Here is a 16,401-nt window from a genome sequence, read left to right as displayed (position 1 = left end):
GGCACTGCGGTGGGTTTCACCCTGCACCTAGCAGAGCTAGGCTGATGCTGCCGACGGGCCCTGTGCCCCTCAGCAACATCTGAAGGCCCCGATTTGCTAGGCACTGGGGTAGATTGCACCCCATGCCTTGCAGAGTCAGGCCCAGGCTGCCACCTGGCCCAGCACTTGCAGCAGCTACAAGCAGTGGTCAAAACTGGAGCCTCAGCAATTGCCCCCTCCTGTTGGAAACAAACCAACAAACAAACTTGGAATATCCTGGTGGCCCCCGGTTTGGAAACACTGTTCTAAATTATAAGGTAGGAATATTTTATAATAATACTAGTTATTATCATTATATAACTGTTACAATTTTATTTTTGGTATTTTAACATTTATGAACCACACAGCCTAAAACACAAGCAAAACCTCCAAATAAAAAAAGAATATTTAAACACATTTAAATATTTAAACACATTTAAATAAAAAAAGAATATTTAAACACATTTTTGCTTTAAATACAAATGCCTTCTGAGGTACAATTTCTTAAAGAGACATTCAAGAACCCAAAAGATTTTGTTAAAGATTGCATTGTCCCAGAAATAGAATGGATTGTGAAAAAAACAATTGGAGCATAAATGTTTGACCCACATTGGAAGTTATCAAAATATTTCTGTAACTTTTTCCAAATGAAGACTTATTATGGATGCTATTGGACTGTACATCATTTTAATTAGAATTAACACTTTCATCTTGTCTGTGAATACATGTAGGATCAGTTTTGAAATACTTAGCTTGTGGGAATATAGTCAAGCTGTCATAGCAAAATTAAGACATTTTACATACATAGAGACTATTATAAAATAAGTAGATTCCAAATAACTAAGCATTCATTGTTGGTGTTTAGAGTAAAATCCTTCTGTGCATACAGTCTCATATCCTTTGGGAATTTATGCACACTTTGATCATTATCCCTTTGAAGTAACACTTCTTTAAAAGAGAGACATTTCAAGTGCAGTCTTCGACGCTGTTAGATGTTTTACTGGTAGGTAGGAGACTTATTTTACATAATTTATTCTGCAGATAGAGTGAATATCTTGGTTAGCGCAAACTGCAAAAGATAAGTTTCAAATATCCATCTTTATCTCCTAGGAACATTTACTTTGTGGGTTACATCAATTTCAAATTAGAAGTTTTAAAGACTGTCCTCATCAGGTCATCGTCCTGCCATCAAAACAAGTTTGACCCTTTTGCTATGTCCTCCAGTACTATGACAAGCTCAAAGATTTAAGGAATGAGACTTTTTCCAGTAGTGGTGTAGTGGTTAAGAGAGGTGGACTCGTAATCTGGGGAACCGGGTTCGCGTCTCTGCTCCTCCACATGCAGCTGCTGGGTGACCTTGGGCCAGTCACACTTCTCTGAAATCTCTCAGCCTCACTCACCTCACAGAGTGTTTGTTGTGGGGGAGGAAGGGAAAGGAGATTGTTAGCTGCTTTGAGACTCCTTAAAGGGAGTGAAAGGTGGGCTATCAAGTCCAAACTCCTCCTCTTCCTCCTCGTCCAGTACCATTTTGATGAGTTCTAGTTTCTAATGTATTCCATTGTTATAATATAAAATCTCAACATCATACAAGTCAAAAAGTATTTTACAGATAATCTCAGTGAAGGCAGTGAAAGATTATTACATATTGAGAGGGAATTACTCTGGTAAAGTGTTTTTGCATTCATTTCAGGACTACAGTGTGTTACAGTTACAGATAGGTAGCCGTGCTGGTCTGCCGTAGTCGAAACAAAATTAAAAAATTGTGTCCGCATGGACACGAAAGCTCATACCAATAACAAACTTAGTTGGTCTCTAAGGTGCTACAGGAAGGAATTTTTTTGTTTTGTTTCGACTACAGTGTGTTATGTGAGCTAAGGGCTTCTACTGTGTGTACACAGAACCACGGGAGTGCCATTTACTTTCTGCACCCAGTTGTATTTCACAGGGCACTATTCCCTAAAACTGTAGAGAATGAGATGGGTCCAGCCTGTGTGGCACTCAACACGGACAGAACCCAAGTGAGTATATATAATAGATTATAGCCCTTGTCTCTGATGGGAGATCCAGGTCAGGTGTGAAAGTCAGATCTAGTTACATTTAAAAAAGGGTGGGGGAAGAGATAAAGAGTGGTGCAAAACTTTTTTGTGCTGACTTGATCTAATGTCTGCTTAGGAGACATACTGGATTAGTGCTGACCCAGATAGATGTGTTAACTTTGTGGGTGGGTGTAAAAGGGTAATTCTGAACTCTAGGGGCATTATGAGCTATCTTATACCAGGTCAGATTATTTGAGCCTGATGTTGTCTTCTCTAATTACCAGCAGCTTTTTGGTGTCTCAGGCAGGAATATATTCCATTACATTTTACCAGATTCTTTCAAAAAAAACAGTCTATGCCATTGATGGAATTGGGGACCTTCTGCAAGGAAAGGATGCATTCTAGTATAGACGTACAATTCATCTTGGATTTAACAGAGAATTTTATAAACGTTAATTTTCTAGCTCTGCTTAGCAGTCTAAGACAAGCAAAGAGGGAAGCAATAACATCTGAAGTTTATTGATTTATTATTATTTCTTATTTATATTTATAGCCTACCCTTCTCCAAATGGTCCCAGAGAAGTTTATATTAAAATGTCGGTCTAAAAGGCTTTAACTAAAACATCAAGTAAAATCAAATCAGAAGCAATCATAATACTAACAATACTACAGCATGAGGAAAACAACATTGACTTAGCTGATCATCTTCAAAGGCCTGGTCAATAAATGCTTTTCTGTTGTAAGTACAGTAATTGATTAGGTCTTAGAATACTGCCACCTAGTGTAGTACATGAAGGAAATAATGCTTGCAGAGATACAGGGGGGGAAGTCCAGAAAGGAAGCAATCTGCATATTTTGATTATAATTTTGTTCTCTAAAAAGCACAAGTGGGAATGCATAATGTGAATTATATTATTTCATGTCTTGGATTGGAGTAGTTACTGGATGGAAGTGTAGTCAAGACAAAGTCCTGGGGAAATACTCAAGAGCCGATTAACATTCTGTTGCCAATACCAATTCATATTTAGTGATTTTGGATAATTTTTTTTTTTTTAAAGAAGACACTAATATGGACAGAATGCAGTTTTGCTGCAATAGAAAAGTAGGAGATTCACTGCTTTGCCCTGTGGGTGAAGAAGAGACTGCTAATCCTTCCCAGGCTAGGAGCTAATTGGCTTGTTTAGTGGACTGAGGATGCTTCCGCTTAGCAGTTGAACTCAATATTTTGCAGCATCCACATGAAAGTCATCCTCATTAAATAGATGTCCCAACAACACTGAGAGAGACAGTACAATCCCAGTTTTGTTACAAAGATCCAGCCTGTGGCATCGGCAGCCAATCCAGATATGGGGAATATCCAAGAAATTATAGGAGATGTACTCAAGGTTTCCATATACACCAAAGATAATACTTGAAATGGCTTGAGAAAATGTGTAAGGAATGGAAATACGGTGCTGGTAGGGCATTTGTTGGCATGTGCAAAACCATCATAGTAAAACCCAGGAAAAGTTCCATCCAATCATAAAAAGACATTTGGAGCAGGAAATAAGAAGTGCCTATCACTAAGTCATGTGGAAGCAGCAATAAAGCAGTGCCCATTTTTATGGAGCAATGAAGGAAATTTGTACTGTATTGGAATCAAAACATCCCAGGGAGAATGCAGATCTTGTCAACAACCGAAGAGCTATTACTCTGAGTTTTAACTAATTTGTGGCTAGTTTGTTTAGTTCACAATACTTGCAAGTACTTATTTCAACAATGTATTTTTGTATTGCAAAAAAATGTTTCTTAAGTATTTTAAGAAAATAAACATAATTAATATGAATTAGGTCTTGTATGTACTTTGTTGCATTTCCCAAGCTACACTATTCAAAAGGAAATCCTTTATTGATTTTGAAAGCACATTTCTCAGCATAATGCTTTGATAGTTAATCACTAACCCAAAGGAAAATAGGCATTATTATGCAGTTTAGATAAAAATATGGCAGGCACTAATAACTTACTCCAATGAAAGTACAGATGATCATCTTAGAAGTCTGATTTTGATTTTATGTTGTTTCCTAGAGATATTACCATATCTATGGCATTAAATGATACTTTATAAAATGTAATTATATTCCTAGACTGAAGATGTTTCCAGATTTAAGCATTACTTAGGCACTGCATTCTCACTCATTATTTTCAAATTTGCCTTTTATTAGGTTTTTGTACCTCATGTTTCTTCTTCATGTTGCTGCCCAAAAATGTACTCTTAAAACTGTAGCAATGCATGCTTCTTGTTCTAATGCAGGGGTAGGCAACCTAAGGCCCGGGGGCTGGATGTGGCCCAATAGCCTTCTCAGTCCAGCCTGCGGACGGTCCGGGAATCAGTGTGCTTTTACATGAGTAGAAGGTGTCCTTTTATTTAAAATGCATCTCTGGGTTATTTGTGGGGCATAGGAATTCGTTCATTTCCCCCCCAAAATATAGTCCGGCCCACCACATGGTCTGAGGGACGGTGGACCAGCCCATGGCTGAAAAAGGTTGCTGTAATGTTACACACAGGCATGTTTGCCAGGAAAAGAGAATGGTTGTGGCTTCATGTTGCAACGTACATCAGGAGGAAAACACAGCTTTATTATCAAGTAATGACTACAAGTAAAAAGGAAATAGCTTCCTATTTTACAGCCATTTATAAATTTGGATATGGATTTTGTGTGTGTGCAAAAAATCAGTGCTGTACAATATGCTGCTTTCATTTCATTTAGGATTAGATGAAGTTTTATGTCTTAAATAAGTCCACTGTATTACAAATATTAGAAACGTGTATGAGTTTAGATAATATTATCTGCATGTCTAAGAATTAAGGGATAGCAATAATGGAGTGTGTACAGTGTATTTTCCACATTTTCAACTGAAAAATGTCAGCTGTCAGCTTTGATATAATTTTTAGCTGATCCCTGGCCTTCTAACCAGATGTTGCTGAATTCCAGTTCCCATTAGTCCCGACTAGATTGATCAAGGAGAGCTACAGGTTGCCCATCCCTGTTTTAAACAATTGAATGATTAAATTTAAATAAATTTACATATTACCAAAACCTAAATATAGATATATTTTAAATAAACTAGAAAAGAACAAGATAAATTAAAACTTAATATAGAAAAAGATACCAATCATTGCTATAGGAAAAGGTCTTACTTGATATTTTCTTTATGACTCCCTATACAACACTCCCACAACAACAAGAAAAACAGTTTTAAAAATAAGTACAGCTTAACTGTCAGTGCCACTGATTAAAATTTGCCCGTGGGGAGGGGAAAAGGGGCGAGGGTAGGATTCTAACTAAGGGTAAAGCAAAGAACGGACAGAACAAAGAAAGAAAAGAAGGAAGGGACAAACGTAAGAAAAAGAATAGAAATTCAACATATCAGCAAGGAGCAGCACAACTGTTTTTTTTAAAGAAATGCTTCTCTCCACTGCTTAATCAGATGCGCGCAGTGAAAAGAGGAAGCTCCATGCTGCACACAGAGAATATATAACCTAAGGCTGTCAATCCATAATTGGCAACATCAAACTCTCACCAACAACAAGAGGAGCCCAATCACAACGGTGGACATCCAAACTAACCCGCCCGGCAACAGTGAGGTGTCTTGTTAACCCCACCGCAACCCATGCTCTCCATGTAGGAGAACATGCTCTCCCAAAGTTTGTATCTCCAAAGCTTTCCTCTCTAAAGCTTTAACCTAGTGATTAAAATGCGCTGTCCTAAGCAACAGTATATATCCCCATACAAGCAGGTGTTCCTGATGAAAGGTTTATCTCTGGAAAACACTTACTTTCCAAAATAGAGATTAAGATGCTCAATGGCCTGTAATAATCGTCTCTAAAAGCCTCTAATTGTTTATACCAGGGATAGATAATTTTTTTTCAGACCAAGGGCCACATTCCCTTTGGGAAACCTTTTGGGGGCCACATGGCACATGGATCCAGAAGCAAAAGCAATGAATGTACATTTTATCTTTCTGCAACAGGTTAGTTTTACACATACTTGTTATCCTCTATCTAGGTCTTCCAAGCTAGGGCATTTAGTGCTGAGACACTCTTGACAATGTCAGAATACAAGGTCATACAGAGGATTTTTCAAACTTGCATTAAGAAGGGGCTGCTCCAAGGACTGACACAGCAGTTCTGTTGGCCTGTAGCTGCACTGGCTCAGAGGATAAGAGCTGGTTTCCCGTACCTGTCCTAGGTGACAAGCCATTTTCTTGAACTACACTGGTCACACAGCTCTTGATTGTATGGTCCGCTGCTGCTGTGCATATTTTCCAGACATTTCCAGACCACGTTTCCAGTCAGTGTAGAGCAAGGCAATTGATTGCTTATACAGAGACTGACAACTGAACCAGAAGATTTGAGCAGTTCTTTGTTACCGTTCATTTTTTAAAAAAAAAACATTTGGCAGACAGGAGAGGATTTTTAGTGCTCTTAATCTTGCAGCTTACTTTAGAACTCATTTACACATGCATGGACACAAATGTGTTGTGTAGAATTTAAAAACACATCAAATATAGCATCAACCTAGAACAGCCATTCAAAGATGTACAGACGTATGAAAATGCAATTCACCCCTGAGAATAATTCATAAAACCACTTGTCTCTATAGGAAGCCGAACTGAGGAACTACTAAAATAGTCATCTTACAACATGATCTGTTTAAACACTAATTTCCCACCCTCTAAGCAATTAAATAGAAATAGTTGAATAAGCATGCTTTTAGGTACTCTACTGTAAGTTATTATGCTTCTGCCTAGGCATTCTTGGTTCTGTAACAGACCTTATCCTCTTATTGAATATACACAGTCAAAAAGTACAGGAGAGGTGGGGTGAGGACTAATATATAGATTTATAATTGGCCACAGAGCATTTAGATGATAGTTCTACTCTTTATATGAGAAATTATTAATATATTTTGGACACAATTCATGGGCTAACTGATGTTCTAACTGTCCTACCACCCTCGCCCAAACCCAAATATTAATGTGGTTACATTTTGCACTTCCAGATTAATGTACTAGCATTAGTACACAACTTTAATTTGCTCTTATGAGAACTTTAATCAAAGAGTTTTTCAAGAACATTAAGCTCAGAGCTATCAAATCTGTTTATTTTGAATGCTAGGTCAAGCTATAGTGGCTGGTTGGGCCAAAAAGATGGACATTCCATGTGCTTCTTTTATCTTCTTTCTATTTAAGCCCAAGTTTAATGGAACATATGAATCAGCGAACTCAAATAAGGCTACACATATATTTATTATTTGTAATTATTAGTCATATTAAGCAGATTATCTAGGTAGATACCCATCACAGAAGCATTATCTGTTTGCATGTTTTTATTATTTTCTTTCATGGATGTAAGCTGCCCAAGAGTATTGGTATTAAAAAGTGGTTCACAAAGTTATACAAACAATCAAATAGAAATAAAATAAAATACTTAATATATATATTTCTATTTATATATATTTAAAATATATGAATATTTATTCACATGCCCAAATATCAGAATGCTATTTTTTCCCTTAGTCCACTGCTTAACCTGAAATGGGGAGGTACTATATTGAGACGCAAATAAATTCCCTCATACTCCATTGTCAAAAGCCTTCATTTATAGCCTCAACTTACTAACATTTCAATCTTTTCTACGTACACTTGCAAATATAGTGATCACACTAATGTTTTACACTGAGCATTTGTTTCTGTGAGAAAGAACACAGCAATAACTAGTACCAAAGTAACTGTGCAGCATAAAAACTTATTGCAGTGACCTCCCATACAATACTTGGGATGTACCGTCTACCTGTTCTTTAGTATTCATGCAAAGTATCTGCTGTTTCTTTTCTCAGAAGTAACTGCTTATTTTATCTTATACAATATGTAGTGCTTTAAAGACAAATATTGCCTTACATATTGTATTGTTTCACACTTATGAATTTATTTATCACCCTCAGGATCCCCTCCAACTCTGCAATTCTATGATACTCTGGTCCTTAGGTACATAGCAGTAAAACTTTAATCTTCCATTGAATTAATCATATTTGGTATTCATGCAGCAACTTGAATTTTGTATTCTTCATAACAAACGAAAAACTATTGTGCTTTACCCATTAATTTATTACAAGTAAGCAACTTTGTTTTCCCTGAACATGCACATTCTGTATTCTTTGTTGAAAACAGTTCTGATCTGAACATATCCTGAGCAACATACAACAGTAAAATAGATCATGAGCTCAATCCATCTCCTATTAAAACTGATTTCACCATTAAGTTCAGTGAAACCTGGACAACAGGCCAAGTGGTAAAACAAAAAACAAAAAGTATCCTGGAATTAATTAAGAACAATTATCTTACCGTGGCAGGAACCATCCACTTCTTCATACCCAACACTGCAGATGCATCGTCCTAGAGGCACAAGCCAATCCCCGTCTGCTCCACAATATAATTTTGGAGTGTCCCGCTCCTCAGCACTCTTCACACAGGAACCTCGTACTTCCACTAAAGATGAAGAATCAACCCTTGGAATAGTGTCAGGAAACATAGCCAAATTCCGAACAGTGAAAGGACACTTTTTGTAGTAAACACGGACAGAGACCAAAGCAATGCACGCACCAATGTCTTGAAAAGCAAGAAAAAATCCTTTCCTGTTTATTGGTCCCACCTCACGAACTTCTGTGTTCAGTTTAAGGATGCGATCACCCAAATCCATCTGAGTAAAACTCTCATCAGCTGCAATAGTATCAATTTTACTGTACTGGTTTGGCTTGAATTTAATTCCATGGGATTCGTCTGATTCCAGGTAGTAGAGGTTAAATGTTTCCTTGCATGTTCCCAGTACCCATGGAATGCTGTTGCAGTCCCTCAGTGTAAACTTCATTTCCACATAAATTTTCTGAGCTGCATCACGGGAGATCCAATTTGTACGAAGCCAGTTGTTCTGGTTGGGTTCCATAACATTACATACCTGGTAAGTGTGGATGGGGCGATTATATTCATCCATTTCTGTTATAGCATCCCACTGAAAAGAAAATACATTTCATGAAAAAAAATAATCCTTATCCACACTTTCAATTGTTGCCAGTATAGAAGACTGACCTTAAAATTGCAAGGAAACCAACACAAATATAGAAATCAGATGCATATTAAGGATCAGGCTATTATCATTCTAATGATTCTTATTTTATTTTCCTCTAGATGACTTTGAACCACACGAGAATGTGTATTAATATTCAGTTGCGTGCCCAGGTGCAGTGAGCCCACCACCCCTGAAGCTGGGGAGTGAGAAGCAAAAAATTACCTAAGTGGATGATCTGGGATCAAAACAGGCCACAACGTTTATTGATTACAGATGTAAGTAGGCTTAGGGGTATCCTGAACCATCCAGTCAGTCTGCTAGCTGATTACAATTGGGGTTTGATCCTGGGTTTGGATTGCCCTATGACATACTGTATTTTTCCGTCTATAAGACGCCCCCATGTATTAGATGCCCCCCCTATTTTGGGGGACTCAGATTTAGGGAAATGGGGGGAGATATATCTGTGTTTAAGATCCCCCCCCCTAATTTTTGACATCATGTTTTTAGGGGGGAAATCTAGTCTTATACACTGAAAAATACAATACATTGAATAAGACCAACTCTTAAGGATCACCCCTCAGCCCTTGTCTGGGCATTCAGACAGAAGCACCTCCCCTAGGATTCTTGCAACCGGGAGCGGAGTGGGATGAGGTGGGGTGAGCCAAGGCAGGGTGTGCTGCGTGGAGTCTCTCTGCAGCCTCCCCCTCAGCTGTAGGGCGGCTGAGGCAGTGGGCAGACACAAGCCCCGCGCTGCTCAAAAAGCAGCATGGATGTCAGAAGCTTGCAGGCAGTCTGCCTGCCGCCTCCCTCTCAGGAGAAATGCATAGCTCAGGCATGCTGTAAGCCCTGCGGTGTGACACCCAGTGCCCCCTGCCTCACCTAGCTACGCCTCTGGATTGGGCAGATACATGGATGAGAGGGCTGTCGAAAGCTACTAGCCATAAAGGCTGTGTTCTGCCTGCAAAGTTGGAGGCAGCAATACTTCTGGTTTCTGGAAATCACCAGAGGGGAGAGTGCTCCTGCAGTGGCGTAAGAAGGGGGTGCAGTGGGTTTTTTTCAAAAACACATATCTTTGCCATTTTGTCACCCCCCTCAGTGATGACCCCTGGGTTTTGACCAAATCTACCGCACCCCACTTCCTGCACCACTGGATTCACCCCCTGGCGATGTGCTCAAAACTCACCCACAATTCCTAGATTTGTGGATGGGAAAAATTCAACCCCTTCCCCCCACCCAGCCAACAGGAGAGGAAATGATTCTCCCGATGGCTGTTGAGGTGTGTGGGAAGAGGAGCCCCAGCAATGACAGCCAGCTGCATTGCGCCACAACTGTGGCCTCACAGTTGAAAAGGTAAACAGGATTTGTCTTAATAAACAGCCTGTTAAGTTACTGAACCTCAATACACATTTGCAAGCAGGCACCAAATATATGTGTACAGTTTGCACATACAAGCTATAACTTACTTTCATATGGGAAGGCATTTGTCTAAAATGACCTTCGTGTGAAAAGTGAGCTACAGCAACAGCAGGGATATTAGGTTTCCTGTATTTTGTTTGTCATGTTATATTCCAGGATCAAGCTTTTCTTATCAGAGCAATATGAACAGGTGACTTTCCATATGAAACTGATGTGGCACAATTGTCATGTGAAGACTGTACTTCATATGACTGACACACAGATATGAATAACCCTTTAGTCTTATTTTAAATCAACATATATTTTATCCAATTAGATTTATTCAGGACTGAAATCTAAGTCATGGTTATAACCTTGACACTGAGAATATCAGCATATTTCGTATCTGTACGTTCAAAAGAAAATTTGAACTTATGTGCTATTACTCTGCAAACACTTGCAGAGTAGATAGTAAAGATAAATACCGTACAACAAGCCAGCAGTACCGAGTGGATGATTATGGATAATATATGTAAGAACATCATCATGAAGAATAAAGTTTACACAGAATAAATAAAAGATCATACTATATGCAAAAAGTTAAATAATGCATCAGAAGATAGCACTTCTAGGCATGCATATTAGTTGCAGATCTGAATACTACAGCTGTGCCAAAGTGTAGCCATGTAGGAAACTAATCATACCGCTCTATTCTCCATACAGAAGGAAAATGAGAAAATTCCACTTTATTTGTATTTCACTCCAGCATGAATTTGAAAATCTTCACTGTCATTAAACATGCATGCACACACACATGCACACATGAAGGAGAGTCTTTATTTAAAAGTGGGGATAAAGTTATCATAAAGCTATGCTTTCCACAGTCTCGTACATGAATTCACCCAGGAAGGAAGAGCACCCTGAAGGAGGCATAGAATATTGCCATAAACCTTTTTGAAGCTACATCACTCCAAAGGCTACAATTAGACCCCAGAATGCACAGAGGTCCATGTGGACACAAGTGCACACACTCACAAGCCTCTGCTGCTTTGCAGCAGACCAACTGGTCCATGAGAGATTTCTTTTAAATCCTTTGGACTGTTATATAAGACACACCTGCAATTTCACAGGAAGTGATCATGCCTGAACAGCAAAGAGACCCAGATTAGGTCTCTCAGCATAACTTGTTACTGGCTAAGGGTCCTGCAGATCCTTGCCTATTTGAAGTCCTCCTCCTCCTTGCCACAGGACACCCTATTTTGGCAGTTTGCACTGTCTATTCCCTATGGGTAAGCTGGGAACAGCCAAACTAGGTAGAAGTATCCAACCCTCCTCCAGCATGAAAGATCCAGAGGCCGGACTGCTCTACTCATAAGTATTTCAGAAAAGGAGAAAAGATAAACAAAGCAAGAGGCAATAATGGAAAAAGTTCCCAATTAGCTTTCATAGGCAATCAGTTTCAGCCCACACTGGCCTGCCACCAAAAAGGAGAACTACTAAGTGCAATTCTTTTTTGTCAACTGTGCTATGGCAATGCAGCTGCAACAATTAAATAGGGGGAAAGCACGGCACCATCTTAGGTTTTGACCATGAGAAGACCCATTAATCTGAGGCAAATAAGTCCCTGCCTCCTGCTAACTCTTCCTGCTTAGCAACTGGAAGCAAACATGACTCTCCATGTGGGAATGAGAAAAAACCTATTACCGTATTTTCGCCCTATAGGACGCACTTTTTCCCCTCCAAAAATGAAGGGGAAATCTGTGTGCATCCTATGGGACGAATGCAGGTTTTCACTGAAGCTTGGAGAGCGAGACGGGTCGGTGCGCGCCGACTCCTCTTCAGGCTTCAGGAAACTATCAGCAAGCCTGGGGAGCCCGCAGGGCTCCTAGGCTGCGGATAGCAGCCTGCTGCCTGAAGCGCGGGGCACGCTGAAGCCGCAGCTGGGGGGGGGGAATAAATTTTTTTCTTTATCCCCCCCCCAAAAAAACTAGGTGCGTCCTATGGGCCGGTGCGTCCTATAGGGCAAAAAATACAGTACGTTTATAGCCATTGAAGGTGACAACAGATGCAGTACAACAGAAGGTATTATGTTTGCTCTAACCACTCCTATAGAAACAAAGCCTCCAAATGTGTGCACCGTTGCACCTGAGGAAGAAAATCACTAATACTAAGCATGTGAGCTACAAAGGCCTTTGAGACAGGCAATAGATGAGTAGCATTCTGTCTGTATATTGATTGATATACCACAACGATGAGCATCTGTTCATAAATACCACTTCAACTACCAGAGTTCTTCCCCTTACTGTTATAAAATTCCATAACGTCTATTACTAACTTTTACAGCTTTTCATATTTGCTGTGCAATTGTTCTGAGGAAAATGGAATAAAAGTTGTTTGCATGCATATCTACATACACTATAACAACCTTTCTCAATATTGGGTCCCCTGATGAACTACAACAACATCTGTGGACCAAAGGTTGAAAAAGGCAGCCCTAGAGACATCAAAATAAAGTTTTAAAAATATCTATAAGTATATAGATTTCACACAGCTCTGCCTTTCTAACATAGTCAAATTAGAATTTCTTTATTTTGTATGTTCATGTCCTCCAAATGTGCCCTGCTAGTAGGAATTACAAGTGCAACTATTTATTCATAGTTCTTGCGCACAATGTTTGCAGCATACTTCCTATTTCCCAAAACTTAAATTAGATTCTGTAACTTGTCTAATTAGTGTTGCCTATTTAAAATACACATGTAAGCAAGCTCCAAAATACATTATTTGGTTTACAAAAACAATAACTGTGTTCCAATACTATGCACGTGTCTGTTTAAAGTCAGAACAGACCTCAATATAAAGTATGTCAGTTTCTCATTGTTCTACAGAAGCAGCTTTTACAGATGACAAAATTTCACAAGAGGAGCATTTCACCCTTATAAATGTACAACAGAAGCAGACATAATATCATTTTTTTCTAGTGGTACAACTTGAATAGCAATGTTAATAAACAAATATATAACCCACAATCTCTTATTACCTGTCAGAAAGCTGAGAAGGCAGAAAGATACTATAAAAGCATGTGCTAAGTTAGTCGAACATACTGAATACATTTTTTATTTGAAATGCAAACATAATTCTCTAAAGAATAATGTTTGGAAGGGAGGTGACAGGGATTTAGTCTCACTAAATCCAAAAAGAACAAATTTGGACATGCATAAAGAACCAAAGTTTGGCTTCATCTATGATTACTTGGAATTGGAAACAATGGATAATTCAATTTAAGGCAAATATTGAATGCCTTCAGAATGCCTGGTTAGACCCAAACTCACCATTTATAGCCATTATTGACCACAAATGTACAGTCGGGTCCATGACTTGGGGTTCACTGACTATGTATGCAAACACATCCATGAAGAAATGAAAGAGAAGTTTTTAAAATATGTTAATACTACATTAACTATGAGAAATGAGGATAGATCTACTTTCAAATATTTAAATAACTGCACTAAAGATAATGGAATTCACTGTTTTTAGTCTTTGCCACAGAGAGAAGCAGCAGGCAGTGGATCTGAGCTATAGGAATGGTAAGGTGGCAATTAGCAAATGTTTCTCAATACAAGTAAGAACTGATGAATACTGTTGAGGAATAAGTTAATGAATCCAGAGTTTTTCTGCTCCTTTTTATTTTCCACTCTCTTGCACAAAGAAAGTATTTCCAAAATATTATGAATGATGTGTACATGTACAGCCTATGTGTCTGCTTGGCTGGAGGCAAAATGCACATACCCAAATGGTGCCTCTATAAGCATAGTATTTATAAATTATGCTGCTCACCTCATTTTTGTTTTTAGAATTGGTTCTTTTTTATTTTATTTTTAATTGAAGCTTATAACTCAAAAAATATAAGATGCTGTAGTGCACGATATGCTACACAAAGCACTCTGAGGTGCATATTCAAGTCAACTAGAAGTTCCATCCTACCTCCCTTCCAATGTCGGTACCCTAAGTACTTGTTCCATATACAATCTTGCACATTTACTCTGAATCCAAGAGTAACATATAACATAGTGGCCCACAGATAATCTCCTATAAGAAATATTTTTAAAGACATGCCAAGGAGTGTTCTTTCAGAGAAGGCTTAATTACAGGGAATCCTGTCTCCGTATTTGTATGTACCTAGACAATACCTGACATTCCTTCAAGCTCTTTGATTTTAAGTAATAGTTTATATATTTGCCATTAAAGATTGGAAGTCTGTTGAATGTTACTGTAGCATGGATGCTTTTGTAAACTAAACAGCCCATAGTAGGCATTAGCTCCTTATAAGAAAAACTGTATGGATTTCTTTTTTATTATATTAGAGGCAAAAGTTTTATGCAAGTGTATTTTGGTTTGGTTTTGCATGTTTAGGAAATGCAGTCAGGAAATGTTGTCCAGAAGGCACTTACCAGATTTTCCAATGCATTGTGGCAAAACTGCAAGCCAACCCATGATACTGTTACCAGTTTATGGGGTGTGTGACACCCTAAATTCCTGGGTCCAATAAAAGGTAGACGTAATCAAGATTTGGGAAGTTAAACCATTACAAATCTCTTGTTAAAAATACAAGGCAGGCCAACCTGGTGATCGCTCATCAGTTTGTTATGGGTTATTAGGGGAGCAAAGCTTGTTAATAACCGAGTCATTATGGAAACAAGGGGGGAAGGGAGGTGGGTGATTAACAAAGCAGTTACTTTGTGCTGGACAGCAGTGGGGGTGTGAGCCCCTCCTTCCTCTAGAGAGGTAGTAAGTAGGAGACAAAAGGAGAATTTTTAGGATGAAAGTTGGCAGTGATGTGCTGGCAAAAACTGGGACAGGCTGTAAGAAGGAGACAGAACACATGTCTGATTTCCGATTTTAATCCAAGGCTGTTGTGCCTACGGGAAAGCAAGAGACCCTCTTGGAAACCTCTCCATCGTAGACTTAGGTTGTATATGCAGTATGCGCAAATAAACCACAGTGTTCCCCTAGCTACCAGCATGAGTTTGATCAAACTGCGGGAGGCAGTGGAAGACAGGAGTGCCTGGCGTGCTCTGGTCCATGGGGTTACGAAGAGTCAGACACAACTAAATGACTAAATAACAACAATAATAAAGGCATCACAGTCTCCACTGTGCCTCATTTGTAAAAGGAAACACAAATCTTGGGTAAGGCCTGGAGCCTCACACCATTCAGAGATTGGGGTGGCATGCAACAAGCAGTACTGACACAACCAAGTTTATTTTGGCATGGGTGCTTGCGAATGTGTGCATGTTCTATCATATGAAGCCATCCATCACAAAAACAGATATAGGAGCAGGCATGTGAGGAGCAGAGAACCACCAAATCGCTACATTATATGTATTAGAGCCATCACAAGCCTATGTATCTGATATGCCAAAATGCTAAAAATGGTGTTGGCTGCACCTGACTCATCCAGTATGACAATGACAATTCTGAACCCAAGGATCTATGCAGCAATTATTGTGAATTTTTTTCAGACTAAGGCTACAATTTCCCATCCTTTACTCTGGACTTGTTTAAAGTAAAAAGAATTGCTCTAAGTTTAATCAGATAGTAGACAGATTGCTTATTTGGATACAAGTTCCACTGACTTCAATAGACTACCCAGAAATGATGTTTAGGATTATAGCCTCAATGAGAAATGTGATTACAATTTGTGATAGCTATGTAGTTACTCCAAAAAAGTTTGATTTAAAATATTTTTCTTCTTTTTAAAAGGAAGTAGAAAAGTAAAGTAGAACACAATGACTGTAATAATTTGAATTTGAACAGCTTAAGCATGGAATTGTCTTGCTGCAGGGAATT

The 16,401-nt window shown here is 38.8% G+C and overlaps 1 protein-coding gene across 4 annotated transcripts in view; it reads right to left on the bottom strand.

The window, feature by feature from the left end:
• The window catches only part of EPHA6 (EPH receptor A6), a 340,304-nt gene that overhangs the window by 244,831 nt on the left and 79,072 nt on the right, over positions 1-16,401 (bottom strand). For all 4 annotated transcript variants that reach the window (XM_083438305.1, XM_083438306.1, XM_083438307.1 and 1 more), the window contains exon 3: positions 8,439-9,102. In XM_083438305.1, the coding sequence (XP_083294431.1) occupies positions 8,439-9,102 (664 nt within the window). The remainder of the gene's footprint in view (positions 1-8,438; positions 9,103-16,401) is intronic.

The sequence above is a fragment of the Podarcis tiliguerta genome, assembly GCF_965153285.1.
Source record: "Podarcis tiliguerta genome assembly, chromosome: 4".
NCBI lineage: Eukaryota > Metazoa > Chordata > Lepidosauria > Squamata > Lacertidae > Podarcis > Podarcis tiliguerta.
This window is presented reverse-complemented; position numbering and strand designations above follow the sequence as displayed.